Below are 16652 nucleotides of genomic sequence, written 5' to 3' on the forward strand. Positions count from 1 at the left end.
TGGAAAACATTCATGAAAAATGACCTTTATTGGGCTTTACAATTAGTTGTCGCCCCTTAACTACTTATTTTCTATTAATTTCTTGGAAAATCAACAGAATGATAACAGCAACAGCAGTCTCAACATAACATAATTTCAGATAACGACAATTGTGTAGCGCCTAACAGTATGCTATGAAAACATTACTTGGTCCATTTGTCAATAAAACGATCATGTTTTTGAAATAAATAAAATTAATTTTTTATAAATTTTATATTTTTTATATTTAAAAAAAAAGTAATACATAATCATTAATAACAGGCAGAAATACAAAATATTAATAAAATAACTCCAAAAGTCTTGCTTTACAACTTATATCAAGAAAACTAAATAACAAGAAGCATAAAACTTCTATCACGTTAACTACTATCTTCCGGCATCTTTTTACCCAGACATCTACGGACTAAAGACTCGAATAACCAGAATAATAAAGTCAACAATGTCAAAGCATTGATTGTGTGTATAGTTGCAGAATATCCAAAGCGATCCGTTATAATACCTGCAAGTTAAACATCCAGTGTTAAAACATAACTTATATTGCATTACGGCAAGAACTTACCCAACAGTTGACCCAAAATAAAGTAAGCCATTGAACTGAAAATCAATTGTAATCCTGAGGCAGCTGGTAATCGTTTCAGTGGAACATAACTTGGTATAATGAGTGGTGAGAATATTGTACGGAAACCTTTACCAAAGCCAATCAAACCGAAGACGATCAATACAACGTTATATGAATCAGTTAACGTCACAATAAAACGGCCGATGGATATTGCAATGATGCCGAATGCAAATAACACCCGATTCGGTAGTTTGACCTTCTCCAAAGCAAAAGGTGCTAAGAAACGTACCGAGATATCTACACCGGCCAACAAAGACATGGCTAGAGATATTTGAGTATCGCTGTAACCAAAACTGTTCAAGATGAATGGCGTCAAAATTGAAAAGTTAATTTCTCCAAACATCATGACAGTCATACCCACAGCCAAGTTAAGGAATGTCATATCTTTTAGCAGATCAAAATCAAAAAATACCACAACCTTTTGCCAGAAAGAAATGCGACTCTTTTCATCCTCCTCTTGCTGCAATTGTAGTTTGGCCAGTTCTTCTTCCTTCTTTTTGCTTTGCAACAATGCCCTTTCCTCGACACAAGTGCATTTGAAACCGCTCACAGCAGTATTGCTGGCGTAGCTATTGACATCTTCCCTTTCACGATTAAAATAGTTTGGTTTGGTTAGATTACTTTCTTTATGTCCACCGTCAAGAATTGAGTTTTTCCTCGAGCCCTTTACGGATCTATGTTCCGCCAGTGATAACTTTGATCCATACCATCCATCATTAGCACGAGTCATCATGGGAGTGGCTGGTTCAATAATTTCATAACCCGGTTTTTCGGGATCATCTTCATTGAATAGATACTGTGAGGAGAATATACTTCTTTTCTCAGCGAATTCTTCATTTTGTAGGCAATATTTACACCGGATATCATCACTATTGTCTACTTTAGATGTTGCTGTCTCATTTTCCTTTATTGTGTTGTTTTCCTCAGGCTTAGGCGCATGCCAAAGAACAGGTTGAAAAGTTGTTGCACTGAGAAATGCATTCAAGGCAATTGCGGAAAATATGAAAATACAACCCTGTCCGCCGTAGTAACCAAGAGCCAGTCGTGAAATTTGTGGAAATATAATGGGTCCCAGACCAGTTATGGTCCAAGAGAAGCCTGTGGCTCGCCTGCGTTTTTTCTTAAAGTAGGTATTAACTGCCAATGCACTTGCGCCCATACACAGACCCATTCCCAAACCTGGAAATGAAAATAAATTAAATACTTTCAACTTAGGACCCAAATTTCTCTTTCACTTACCATAGACACATGAGAAGAATATTAAATATTCCACAAATGTCGTACAAAATGCCGAGAATAAAATTCCCAGAAATGTAAGAATTCCTCCTACCATACCCACTTGTCGAAATGTAAATCTCCGATACATGGCACCGTTGACTAAACCAACCAAGGAAGACAAAGCCATGGCCACGTTAAAAATTACAGTGGTTTCTTTGGCAACAAAACCAAACGATGTCATACGTTGTCTGTAAATGAGACCATATTGCTGTAGCGCTGGAAGTACAGAAAACTGTTCGGAAAATCTGCGATATTAATAAAATTGCAATGCCTTATGTATTTACTCACATTACTAAGGCCAGCCGCAATGCACACTACCCAACCCCAACCACCATCGGGAGCTACAAAATTTGGCCCCAAATCGCTTTTATCCCGCCTTTTGGGCTTCTTTGGTTTGTTCGTTCCATTATAGACTGCGGCGTAGGGGTCTTTTTTGGGTGTAGATTTATCTTTTGCCATGATTATTACTTGGAATGAATTTCTACCTAAAAAAGATAACACGTTTTAGTGAAAATCCATGTAAAGAATTTAAAATAAAGTATAAATAAAATGTGATATTTCGAGCACAATTTTGAGTGCGAACGAAACATTTTTATTTGGGAGATGTAGGTCATAAAGCCCAAGCTTTTTAGGACTTATTTCCAACGTCAATTCATGTTAATTTAAATAATTTTGTTTTAAAAATTTAAAATTCGAGATCGAAATAGACGAACGGTCAAACTTTAGCCGGTATTTAAAACGTTAGCCATTGGACAGATACAAAAATTTTTAACATTTAAAAATCTTTGCCTTAGAAAAAACGTTAAACATTAAAAGATGATGGCTCGTTGAACAGATACAAAAACCTCTTTGAACACATGGCGGACATAATTCCCAACAAATTGTGAGCGCTATGTCCGAGTACATAAAAGTCCCAAAAAAGTCCGAGCAAAAATACTCATTACATAACCCCTTACTAACCCACTAGCTTACTAGAACATGTAGAGCGAAGTAAGTGGTTATCGGTTACTTAGCCGTAGTAAAAAAAATACAAGACTTAAAGTTGTATTGTTTTTTTGTACTATTAGCGATTTCTATTGGAATGGTAACTTAGAGCTGCAATAAAAACTCGCGAAAGAAGAAAGTTTGGGGTATTCACTTTGGGGCCTCAAAAATCTAAAATGGTACATATGGGCCAGCAATGAAAAAGAAAACCACACAGAAGGATCAAAATATTGATACAAATTTAACAAATTTGATAACCACAATATTTGACAATAAGTCCAAGAATACATCAAAACTCTATATATTATTTAAACTCGAGGAATATGTAAAAATCAAAAACAGAATTTAAAGGGTAAAGTCGTACTTTATCTGAGTTTATGCAAAATTGTTCAAGAAAACATTATTTGAGAAGAATGTAGTCAAAGACAAAAATGTTCTCCGTTATATTTCACTTAGAAATGAAATCTCTATTTGTATATAATACCAAGGAAATATCGGAATCAATTTTGAAAAACAAAAACAAGAAACTAAATAAAATATGGACAATTATCCACCATTTCTACGTTTTTGAAAATATTGGAGTTTAAGTATAAATAAAATGTGATATCTCGAGCACAATTTTGAGTGCGAACGAAAAATTTTTATTTGGGAGATGTAGGACACAAACTGATTTGCAATTTCAATTCATGTTAATTTAAACGACTCACGCTCTACTCACTCGAAATCGCTTATACCGTCAGTCAAGGGACGCTATAAGCGATAGTGGTTATAAACGATACTGATAAAAGAGGTGAAATTAAATTACGTATAGTGGCTTTTGGGTATAAATACGTTGTTTTATTACTTGTCCGTCTATATACATACAGTGGCGGAAGCTAATTAGGGACAATAAATTCAGTTTAATAGATTACTCTATTACATTTAAACATGTGAAGATTTTGATGAAATAAATTTTGCATATAAGGTACTGGTGTAAGCACTATCGAGTGATGTCAAAACGTACGGAAAATCTCCATATTTGGGGGAAGCACAGCCCACTTTTCTAAAAATGCTCTATATTAGCCTGGCCAGCTAATTAGGGACATTAGTAGTAAAATCAACTTTAAGGTTAATTGATGCACATTTTTATACAAGAATAGCTCGTATTGGTTAGTTTATAGTGTATTCCACTGATATCATGCTTTACCCCCGCCGAAATTCCTTTAGGGGGCCGAAGTAATACTATAACCCCTAACAATGTGCTTTAGGCCTTATTTTCCGTTAATGCCCCAAAAATATGCATATTTTTTTTGCATTTTCTGGTTCTGTAGTACCTAAATTTCTTCGATAAAATTGCCTTCATCTTCCAATATGATGTCGTCATTTTACGTGGCAGATGTGAAAACATTGTCATCGATGGCAACTTATTCATCAATATTTTCTACGTGCTTGGAGAAATGAGAATAAAGATAAATGTCTTCAGAATCCTTTAACGGACTATTGACAATCGCGTACGATGAAAACAATTAGCAATGGCAGAAGACGTTATATTTCTTCACGTTTCATGTAACAATAACACGGCATCCAACACATTTAATTTGATCCTTTTCTATTCTTGCCAGGATAGTGGATATTTTCCGATTCCGGCAATGTGATTTTAATGATTATATTACACCTTGGTTCATGGGTTGTAAAACAGATATGACATTGGGTGGTAAAAATTCAAGCTTAATTGACTTGAGAGCGCCTCCATGTGAGTCGTTGAAAAAAATATACATACAACGAAATATGGAGAGATTGTTTTTACTTCGTATGTTTCGACGTTATAACCGATAGCAAAATTCACATATTTCACCGACGTTACAACCGATATGACGTTATAACCCAGCAAAAACATCCTTCCAAAATAATGGGTTTTTATAGTACTTTTTGGTAGTCGTAACTACTTACAAAACCCCCTACTAACCCATTATTTTAACAAGGGCATGTCGCACTGAATAACTAGTTATTCTATGACCAATATAACCACTAGAATAACTATGTAGGTATTTTATGGCAACTGGAAGTTGGAAAAAAAAGCTATAAGTTAAAAAATTATATTTTCTATTTTTAGAACAGTTGAGGTGGAATTTGTTTTCAATTTCAACACACTTCATATTTTTTATACCCTCAGCATTTATGTTAACAAGGGTATATATACACTTCCATACGGGAAAAAGGTGCCTCATTGAAATAATGGTTTTAGACCCCAAGTATGTTTGGACGAAATGTGTTTAAGATAATTTGGAGTCGATTGAGCAATGTCCGTCCGTCTGTTTCCCTGTCTGGCTGGAGCGCACGATAACTCTCGAACGGATGAACCGATTCAGTTCAAATTTTTGCTTTCGTAATATTTTGCCCAAACAAAGTTTAAGTTCGAAGATGACTTATATCGGTCCACTCCTTCCGGTACCTCCCCCACAAAAGTTCGAAAATGTTCGGAAAATTTGTGCGAACGATATCTCTTGAAGGGAGTGACCGATTTGGTCCAAGCATTTCCCATCATGAAATGTGTACCAGACATAGATAAAGTTTCAATATGGACTCAATCGGTCCACTCCTTATGGTACCTCCTACACAAAATTTCGGAAAAGTGCAGTTTAGGGCAATCTCTCGAATCGCTTTGATTTTTGTTTTAGCAACTGCCCCCCATACGACGGTACAAGTTTCATCAGGGGAAAGTATACACTTCCTGAGAAAATAGACTGAAAGTTGCAAACAATCTCGAACGGATCTGCCGATTCGGTCCAAAATTTGGCCTTAGTTATATTTTGCCCAAACATAGTTTAAGTTCGAAGATAAGATATAGGTCTACTGCTTCAGGTACCTCCCCCACAAAAGTTAAAAAATGTTCGGATAAATTGTTCGTACGGTGACTCCTGAAGGGAGCGGTCGAATTGGTCCATATTTTACACATCCTAATATACCTGCCAGATATTGATCAGGTTCAGATATGGACTATATTTGTCCACTCCATCCGGTACCTCCCAAACAAAATTTCGGAAAGTTCATTTTAAGACCTGACATCGAATCACTTTGATTTTTGTTTTATAACTTGCCTTTGCTGCCTCAATTACGACGGCAAAAGTCTTTTTAGGGGCAAGTCCATACTTCTTGAGCAAACAGCCCGAAGGGTGTAAAAATCCCCTATGGCACCTTATGTAGTGGCTGGAGATCTCCTTCCATAATGGTCAATGTCGATCCATTCCTTTTAGTATCTCCTCCGCGAAACTTCTGATCTTTAATCCTAATCAAAATACATACGTTTTAGGGGAACAAATTGTTTCAATATACATAGGCTGAAGGTACATCTCTGTCGGCGAAGCCGACTGATACTTTTTTAATTGTTATTTTTATTTTTTTTTTCGCCATCTGCTGCATTGAACACACGAACTTCTGTTTTGTAGCCTAACACGCTACACACTCGGCCACACACACGAACATTAAGGGTTGTTTTAAAAGTACCCGGCCGACGGTGAGCGTTGAACACACAACCCTTGGATTTGTAATCGGACACACAAGCTCTGTGCCACCGTACTCATTACTTAATAAGGAGTAATATAAGTAGTTATTTTTGTATACACCAATGTGTAATGTGTTACGGATCCGAATTTTTGCTGTGAAGCGACGACGTTGTAAACGATATTTATTTGTGTGGAATATAAAGGACAGAAATTCCGGCCTTTTGGATTTCGTTATAAGCGATTAAATTCCCCGATAACAGTCGCTCTCACTACGATTTAATATTTTATAACTGACTACATACATACTAATCCACTTTCATTTCAAAATCAACGGCGGGTAGTGACGTAATTGATAAGCATTTGCTTTGTGATAACACTGTGAACACAAATTTTGGGGCAGAGATAATTCCCTTTGGAGATGAAAGCCCTTGGTGAGTGTATTAAGAACCCCGAAGGACAGATCCGCCGTGAGTCGAACTTCCGCGTTAGGGCGTGATGAAGTATTTGCTAGAGACTCTGTAAGTCATTAGGAATTAGCGTTATAACTTTGTTCAGTGTTGCTTTAGCTTATTTTTTAGATGACATGTCTTCAGTCGAATCGAATGATGGCTATTTTCGTAGAGCACTTCGACCTTCTAACTCGCTTCCTTTAATGTCCTTTCGTCCTTTATTTTAAAGCCGCTATAAAAGTACCACAAGATGACGTTTTTAAGCTTCGAAATGTTCTGCAAAAATATCGCTCAGAAAATTTTAGGTACGGCTCTCATTTACAACTAATCGATTTTGTCGCGTTATTCATAGTCATTTTTTACATTTACCCCTGTTTGCTCAGAAAAAAACTGTGTTTTGTGCTTTTGTATGTTCTGTAACGAATATACAAAAAAACAACAAAATATAGTCTTTTTCTGAACAAAAACAATGTAAATGCACAAAATGACTCACCAAGGTCTTTCTTCCCCAAGAGGAATTTTCCGTGCCCCAGACATTTCCCTCCATTTTGTTGCACAGTATAATTCAATATTCTATTGACATCTCACTTGGTAAACAAAAATTTTCAAATCGAAAAGTTATTACTTACGAAACGTACCTTTCTATCGAATCTCACGGTATCCTTTCTTATGTTTTTTGTCACGCACCATAAACTAAAGAACATTTACCTCAGATAACTTGTGTTAAACTGAAATAACCCACTTGGATTTTTAAAACTTTTTAACACTTTTATCAGATATTCAATCAATGTTATTGAAAAATTCACTGGTCATTGTGTTCGCACACTTTTCATTGATGAGATAGTTGTTAGGGTAGACGGACCGAACAAACCTCTTTAATATTATCACACGTTTATAAGAATTTTTTGTTGTGGTTCGTAAAATATTCCTTACTCTATTATCATTTTGTTCTTATAAACTTTAAATAATTTTTCGCTTATCCGCCATTCGAGTTGTTGAAAGATCCGTGCACGACAACGAACTTAATAAATATTTGGCGATAGCGTTCTTTAATTTTATTGACTCGAAAGTCTAAATTTGAGAAAATTCACCTCAACCCACCTTATCGCGTCACACATACATACATTGATTACAATTACTCTCATTTGTTATTTATGTCGGCTATATTATTGGACATTTAGAGTGGACAGATTGAAATAAAAATTGAAAACAAAGTTAGTGTATAATTTAAATTTTCATATGATTTATTTAACGAATATTGAAAGTAATTCTACTTTTCGTATATGATCTACATATTTTATTTTTTGTCAATAAACCTAGGAAGTAACAATTAACGAAACGTAGTAATATTTACAGAAATTTACATTTAGATCGTTGATATTTATTTGGCAGTTTAGCTAATAATTGAAAAATAATTATTATAATAATAATTTTTATTATACAATATTTGTACTTATGAACATATTTGTACAATTTAACTTATTTATCTACAAACACAATATATTAATATATTAAGCAGTCTTTAATGTTTCTACGTTAAAACTCAACTTCAAAGAATGGAAGTTTTTAAATTAAAATTATTTTTTTGTTTTACGAATTATCGACCGCCACTGTGGGCTTTTTCTTTAGACTTCGTCTAACCAAGGATTCAATTAGCCAGAAAAGTAATGTTGCTCCAGTTAAAATGTTTATAAAATGAATGGTGGTTTTGTAGCCAAACTGATCGGTAATGGTTCCTAAAATTTAAAAAAAAGAAAAAAACATAAATATTGAGAACAATTGTTTCCTGTATAGCAATTCTTACCTAAAACGGGACCCAGAGAAAATGACACGATTGAATTGAATATCAGTTGCAAACCAGTGGCAGCTGGCAATCTCTTCAATGGAACATAACTGGGAATGATGAGTGGCGAGAAAATGGTTCGCAAACCTTTGCCAAAGCCAATTAACATAAATAGCCCCAAGACGACATTATAGGAATCGGTGAAGGTCACAATCATTCTTCCTATCGAAATGGCAATGATGCCAATGGCAAGTAACACACGATTACCAAGTTTGACCTTTTCCAAAGCAAATGGTCCAAGGAAACGTACGGAAATATCGACGCCTGCAAGCACCGACATTGCCACAGATATCTGCGAGTCACTGTAACCAAAACTATTCAAAATAAACGGTGTCAAGACGCCAAAATTCATTTCCCCAAATGTCATGATTGTCATGCCAACCACCAGGTTTATAAAGGTGAAATCTCGCAGCAAATCCAAGTCGAAAAATACCACAACTTTTTGCCAAAATGTCATACGGCTTTTCCGTAGTTCTTCTTCTTCTATCAGTGCTTGCAACTTGGCTTCCTCTTGCCTCTTGGCGTCTTCGTTTATTTTCTGCAATAGCGCTTTCTCCTCGGCACAAGTGCAGTGGGCGCTTTCCGTTTTAGATTTTACACTTATTCGACTAATTTGACGTTGAAACTCCTTTCTTTCACGATGGAAGTGATTGGTTTGGGCGAGGTAACTCTCCTGATCTGGCACATAACCATTTTCAATGCTTTCTTGTTTGGAAAGTTGTTTCAGGAATCTTGTTGATCTGTAACGAGGTGCCGTTGCCAATGACAATTTGGAACCAAACCAACCATCGTTAGCTCGAGCTATCATTGGAGTACCAGGTTCAATAATTTCATATCCCGGTGTTTGGGGATCATCATCATTGAAGAGATATTCCGCTGTGAAGAGACCACGTTTTTCCTTCTTTTGACTTTGACAATAATCACATTCAAACGATTCAATTTCATTGTTGGTTCCATTGTTTATCGCTTCTTTATCCTCCTGGGGCTGAGGTACATGCCACTGGACAGGTTGCAAAGTCAAGGCACATAAAAAGGCATTTAATGATATGCCAGCATATACCAGAATTGAACCTTGAGGTCCATAATAGGCTAATAGCAACATTGAGACATGAGGGAAAATTATGGGTCCCAAACCCGTCAGAGTCCATGTAAATCCGGTGGCTTTTCTACGTTTATTTTTGAAATATGTGTTTACGGCTAATGCATTTGAAGCCATGCACAAACCCATTCCAATACCTGGGAAAGAAATAAGACAATCCATTAATATCTGTAGATTATTTGTAACTTCTCTTCTTACCATAAATCGTAGACAAACAAATAATATATTGAATAAAGGTTTCACAAAATGCCGATAGGAAAACACCAGTAAAAGCCATAGCACTTCCCACCAATGCCACTTGTCGAAAAGAGAATCTTCTGAACATGGCACCATTCACCAAACCAATTAACGAGGAGAGGGCCATCATTGCATTAACAATTGTGGTAATTTGTTTGGCATCAAAACCAAATTTAGCCATACGTTGCCTATAGACAAGGCCATATTGTTGCAAGGGAGGAAACAGTGAGAGCTATATTTGGAATCATAAAACAACATTAGTTGGGAATTATATTTCCATGACAATTTACTTACATTACATAAACCAGATGCTATGCACACCACCCAACCCCATCCACCATCCGGAGCTACGAAATTCGGACCCAAATCACTTTTGTCTCGCCTCTTTGGCTTTTTGGGCTTGGTAGTTTCTTTGTAGACTGGTACATTATTGGTATCTTCAATTGTGACTTTTTCTTGTGGCATTTTGTTGATTTTTACTTCTTGACCTGTAAATAAGTAACGTAAATATTATATAAGTTAGATAAAACTAAATTTTGGCGCAATTTTAACGCGATCCGAGAAGAAAGTGTTGGTCCCGTTTGTCGGGAAGCATGGATTTGCTAACGAAAAAAAATTTATATTGTTATAACAACAAGTAAAAAAGTATCAGTAGGCTTTGTCGACGGAGCTTTACCCTCAGTCAGTGTGAACTGAAACACTTTTTCTCAAAAAAACGTATGCATTTATGGGGTTTTCAGAATTTTGAGCGTATCAATTTGCCGATAATAACATGTATTTGCATTAAAGCTCAAAAGTTTTGCGGGAGATATGTACCTTAAGGAATGGACCAACATAGCCCATTTTGGAAGTGGATCTTATTTTGGGAGTCATTCCTCTCGATAGATATCGCGCCCACCATGGACTTGCCCACGAAAAACGTATTATCGCTATAAACAGGGACACAAGGAGTACCTTCTGTAAAAATTGCCAAAGGATCCGCGAACAGGCCCTTAACCGCACTTAAACAAAAATGTAGTACATTTTTGTGGGTGGTACCACAAGGAGTGGACCGATTGTGCCCACTTTTGAATAAAATTTGGACCATATCGGTTGCTCCGTTTATGAGATATCGCGCGTACCATTTTAGCTAATATTTTTGACATTTTGTGGGGGAGGTGCCAGAAGGAGTGGACTCACCTTCGAATTAAAACTAATATTCGATGAAATATCACGATATGCAAAGTGTGGACCAGCACAGTATTCGGTTCGAAAATTGTCCATTCCACCAGCCAATGCCCTTGCTGGCCGTAGGGTTTTTCACCTTTCAGGTAATTTTCTCAAGAAGTATGGGCTTGCCACTCAAAAACTTTTACCATCGTAATAGAGGCCTTGAATGCAACCTGTTGCAAGAAAAATCAAAACGAGGAGGTGCTAAACTGCACTTTTCCGAATTTTTGTTAGGAGGTACCCGAAGATGTTGACATTTATAGTCCATATCACAAACCGGTCTATGTCTCATGGAAATATCACGATGTGCAAAGTATGGACCAAATTCGTTACTGTCTTCGAGAGTTAACGTGTGCACCACTTTAGCGAAAAGTTTTAAGCTTTTGTGGGGGAGGTACCCAAAAAAGTGGGCTGATATAGCCCATCTTAGAACTTGATTTAAGCTAGGACAAAATATTACGATTGCCAAATTTTGAACCGAATCGGTTTATCCATTGGAGAGTTATCGTGTACAACATTCCTTAGCGGGTTTTTAAATCTTTCAGGTAATTTTCCCAGGAAGTATGGACTTACCCTTGAAAAAAATTGGTACCGTTGTAATGGGGGCAGCGAATACATGTCGTTGCAACAAAAATCAAAACTATTAGAGAGGAGGTCTTAAACTGCACTTTTCCGCAATTTTGTGTGGAAGGTACCCGAAGGATATATTCCATATTCGAACTTCATCTATGTCTGGTAGAAATATTACGATGTGCAAAGTATGGACAGAGTCGGTTAGTCCCTTCGAGAGTTATCGTGGGCATAATTCTTGCGAGAAAAATTTAACTTTTGTGGGGGAGGTACCCGACGGAGTGGGCCGATATGACCCGTCTTCGAAATTGAACTAAATTTGGACAAAATATTACGAGAAGTAAAGTTTGAACCAAATCCGTTGTTCCGTTCCAGAATTAGTGTGTGCACCAGCCAGCCTGACAAACGGAGAGACGAACGGACGTACAGGGCTAAATCGACTCCAAATTGTGTGAAACGGATTTCGTCCAAACCTACTTGGGATCTAAAACTATTTTTGATAGTATCTCCAGGTGTATACACCCTCGTAGGACTGTAGCACTTCATGGCTTGTTCATGGCTTCGAGCACGTGATTATATCCACATTCTACATCTACCTTGTGATACTAAATTCCCCACCAGCATCTTCACCTGGATTTTGTCGCAAAATGGCTAAATACTCTAGATACTAGACAACAAACCGAACCACCGCTAAAATTACGGTGTCATCCTGGTTCCCATGTCACCCTGTTTATTTAAATACTTGCAATGATATATTTTGGGGACATAATCTTAAGTTATTCTGGAAAACAATAAGGTAGATTTGATAGATAAAGGGTTTCAAAATACTTCACATCTGTAAATAAGTAATAATGTTCATATAAATATAAGTTCTGAACATCCACCTTTGTCTAGTCACTCACATCTGATATGCCCGATAAGCTGAATAACCACCAGTGTAGCATATTGGATGAAGGTGTGTGACTTCGCTAGACATAATTTTTCAATACAACTCCCTTAATGAATTAATTAAATTAATTAAGAATTTCCACCAAAATTTACTATTCACTTCATGGGTGAGGAAAGGCCATTTTGCGAAGTTTTCGACAACTTCTCCCTTTCCTATAAACATTTCCTATAAACCTATCTTACTATGATCCGAGCCATTCTATCTGTGTAATAGAAGGACTTTTAATATAGGCCAGTATCTGGGTCATGGATCACTTGTTTATTTACATATATCCAGAAACATATAGCACGTATGAATATTTATATATGTCCATTACACATACGCTCCTACGTTCACTCTTATTTCAACAAAATAGAAAATTAAAATTGTCACTAGGTACTGCTAAAAATTCAAAGGTAGAAAGAGTTAAGATGCGATAAACAAATTCCTTTTACTCCTGCCAATATTTCTTGGGCAACGAATATCCACAAGTATAACATAGAAGTACGCATTTATTAATGTAAATCTTATATCAGTTATAAATCTGCAATGATTTACCAAAATATGAGTGGTAATGTAAAAAAGTAAACTAAATGTACAATTCCGTTAGCCCATCAGACACAGTGTTATTTTTATTCACGATAATTAATTGCATTTCACACAAATTTTGTTGTTATTGACTTTTTTCATTAAATCTTTTCAATCACAGCGCTGAAAATCACTTACTATAATTTTATTATTTGTAGCTGATAACATTTGACAGACGACTATAATTTCAATGTTAAGTGACGTCAAAATACACAATACTTTTAATTTTCAAAATTGTTTATTATTATTATTTATACACGAAATCACTGTTTTCTTCCAAAAAAGAACAACCGATACAACTTTACTTGTTGACACACGCTAACTGACTTAAGAGTAGGTACGGCCCGCTATTCATTTTATAGCTAGAATATGGTTATTCAATCGTCCATCATGTTTAACTGTCGTTCCTCTCTTCGTGCCATACTTATCAGTTCTGATGTTAGAAAAATAATACAACCGCGCTTTTTGTAAAGAAAAAGAAAAAACAAATGCAACACAAATGTTTTCTTTCCATGTCAAATAACTATTTTCATTGTCTTATTTCAAACAAAAGAACTATTGCAACATTGATCATCTTAGAAATTAAAATACATATTGCGTTTATGTATGTTTCCCCTACTTCGTACAGCTATGTAAATGATATCGTATATCGGACATGGTTGACGGCAATTTTACAAAGTCATCATTAACACTCAATAAATTTCGTGGGCGATTAGTCACATTCTCTTCAAAAGAGAGCCTCTGAATGAAATAATGTTAATTTTATCTCAATTCTTATGGCCATGCTAAGAGCTATGTATATCTACACTCTTTTGACTGAATCATCTTTTATAATGGTTAATAAATTAACAAAAAAATTGGTATGTTTGATTAACAGAGTTACTTCTTGACTCTTGCTACATATATATGTATACGAGTGTATACTGACGTAGAAAATTAGTGTGGTTGGTAGACAAAATTTGTACTTTAACACACTCGTGTTAATGCCGGTCAATTTCTCATTGTATTCTGATATTGAAAAGCATTTTGTTCATTAAATAATATAACTGTTTAAGTTAAATAATCTAAGCATTTATTTGAAATTTGATAGTGACATTGATTTTCGAATGTTATCAGCTTTTTGATAACAATTATTATTACATCGTCTAACACTAGCCGACAAAATTTAAAAAATAGTAATAACAAGCGATACTGTGCACAGTGGTATGTATGGCAATAAGCTTGCAATTGTATTAGATGATACAATACAAATGTCAGCAATAACGACAGTAATATCATATGGTTGGCTAAATAAATTGTGTGAAGACGCGGCGATTAACACTGACAGTTCGCAGATCACTTTTTGCGATTTCAACTGGCAGCATTAGTAGGGAAGATCTCAAACAGGAATGTCTCAACACAATATACACAGAATAAAATTATAGCATTGTAACAATGACTACTAACTAGGCGTTTACACCAACCAATTTGTATCCAAATACAACTCTGATTTACTAACACATACATATATTTGTCGTTTGTCTTCCAGCTGTCCACCATTTTTTCAGAGATAGTAGGGTTAAAAAATTTTTGAATTTTTTTGTACAAATGTGTGAAATAATGATTGAAATGTGTTGACAACAAAAGAACACAAGCAAGGACAAAATGTGTGAACGGAAAACAAAGGGAAATCGATGATTTTCAATCATAATTTTACAACTGTTTTTGCATTGTCGGGACGCCTACGTCACACAGGCAAGTTGTGGGATTTTGACAATCAATACATGAAGACAACTGTCCTGTCATTTGTAAACCCAGGGTAAAAACTTTAGTGCGAGAAATGTATGATGGAGTGGTCCTAAATATTTCGGGCCCATATGTGAAGGAGTATATCGATAACTTGCTCTACCTCGTGTCTAAAAAATAAAAAACAATTAATATTTTGATACATTGTTGTTTGTGTTAAAGTTTACATGCAATTATTATGGAATTGAGTACGTCAATGCATATTAGTAGTATATAATAATATACTAATTTTATTTTGTTTAAGCATGAAACGCATTTATTGAAATACGCGTTTGCTGCATTAACAATAATTTTAATTCTTGATACTTGGCGAATACGTCGCTAGTTTGTTGCATTCACAATGGATCGCACTTAACATCCAGACGTTCGTATATGGATGCCCTATTTAGCAACTTGCGTACACATAATTATGAATTTCTAAAAGCACCTTCTTATCTGAACGCCAACAGTAAACTTAACACTAAATTTAAGATTTCCTGCCCCATATGTTCAAAAAATTCAACGCACCAACAGTGACCTTTATATAATTGTGAATACTTTTCAATCATATGCCCCCACACCAGATTGATTATCATTTAGAACAATATTCCAAAATCACCTCTTTATCTTGACCCTACACAACAACAGTGACCGTAACACCACAATTCAAAATTGTAGCTCTATCTTTTCAATAATAACAAATCTCTTTATCTCATTTCTGTACACCGACAGGGACGTACCTATTTACCAAATTCCATTCCTATCCCTTCTCCTAATTCAGTACCATTTAATACTTTTTCATCTCAACCCTACACACAAACAGTTACCCAAACTAATTCAGTACTAAATTGAGTACCATTTTATTTATTTTAATGTTAATTCATTTACGATGTGTAAAGTTCGACCAAATCAAATACTCTATTCGTAAGTGATTATGATCATCAGTCATTTTAATGTGGGTCTGATATAGTCCATATTTAACCATGATCTAGAACTATTACGAGAAAAAAAATTTGATCCAAATTGTTTAGTTCAATCAAAAGTTATTATGAGTACTATTTTAAGGAAAGTATTGAACTACTATGGCGGGGAGTGGATCAATATGGCCCATGTTTGAACTTGATTAAAGATTGGACAAAATATTATGAGACCCAATTATTGGACCGGCCAAATCGGTTGATCCGTTCGAGAGTTATCGTGGCTCCCAGCCAGCCAAACAGAGTCGCATTTATTGTCCGATTTGCATAAAAATCGAGGAGATCATTTTTTTGGCCAAAGCATAAACGCTATTTATTTTAGTAAGAATCGGTTCAGATTTGGATATAACGCCCCAGGGACATACGAAGGGTGTTTTCAAAAAGACCCGGGTTACCATCGAAATGAAAATATTTCATACAATTTGTCATAACTTTGATCAAAGTCATATTTGATGCACCAAGTACACCATATCTTTAAAAGCTTGGAGCTAAGTACATTCATTACTGAAGAGAAACTAGTTTTATACATACAAGGTGGCGCAAAAGTAATCTTCCGATGTTTTTTGGCTGTAATTTAAAAAATGAA

General features: G+C 35.6%; 2 protein-coding genes across 2 annotated transcripts; both read right to left on the reverse strand.

The window, feature by feature from the left end:
- Positions 1-248: 248 nt before the first annotated feature.
- LOC141399473 (uncharacterized) lies at positions 249-7863 on the reverse strand. The gene is made up of 5 exons (XM_073978315.1): positions 7490-7863; positions 2225-2421; positions 1898-2168; positions 599-1837; positions 249-538 (listed from the first exon to the last, which is right to left on the reverse strand). Exons 2-5 carry the CDS (start codon positions 2393-2395, stop codon positions 399-401), a joined length of 1821 nt encoding a protein of 606 aa, XP_073834416.1. The 5' UTR covers positions 2396-2421; positions 7490-7863; the 3' UTR covers positions 249-398.
- A 209-nt stretch (positions 7864-8072) lies between these two features.
- Positions 8073-14335, reverse strand: LOC141399471 (uncharacterized). Its single transcript, XM_073978314.1, has 5 exons — positions 13464-14335; positions 10325-10518; positions 9992-10262; positions 8656-9930; positions 8073-8587 (listed from the first exon to the last, which is right to left on the reverse strand). Exons 2-5 carry the CDS (start codon positions 10493-10495, stop codon positions 8442-8444), a joined length of 1863 nt encoding a protein of 620 aa, XP_073834415.1. The 5' UTR covers positions 10496-10518; positions 13464-14335; the 3' UTR covers positions 8073-8441.
- Between the last annotated feature and the right edge of the window lie 2317 nt (positions 14336-16652).

This window comes from Musca autumnalis, unplaced genomic scaffold (genome assembly GCF_047663935.1).
Source record: "Musca autumnalis isolate F117 unplaced genomic scaffold, ASM4766393v1 scaffold_3, whole genome shotgun sequence".
Taxonomy (NCBI): Eukaryota; Metazoa; Arthropoda; class Insecta; order Diptera; family Muscidae; genus Musca; species Musca autumnalis.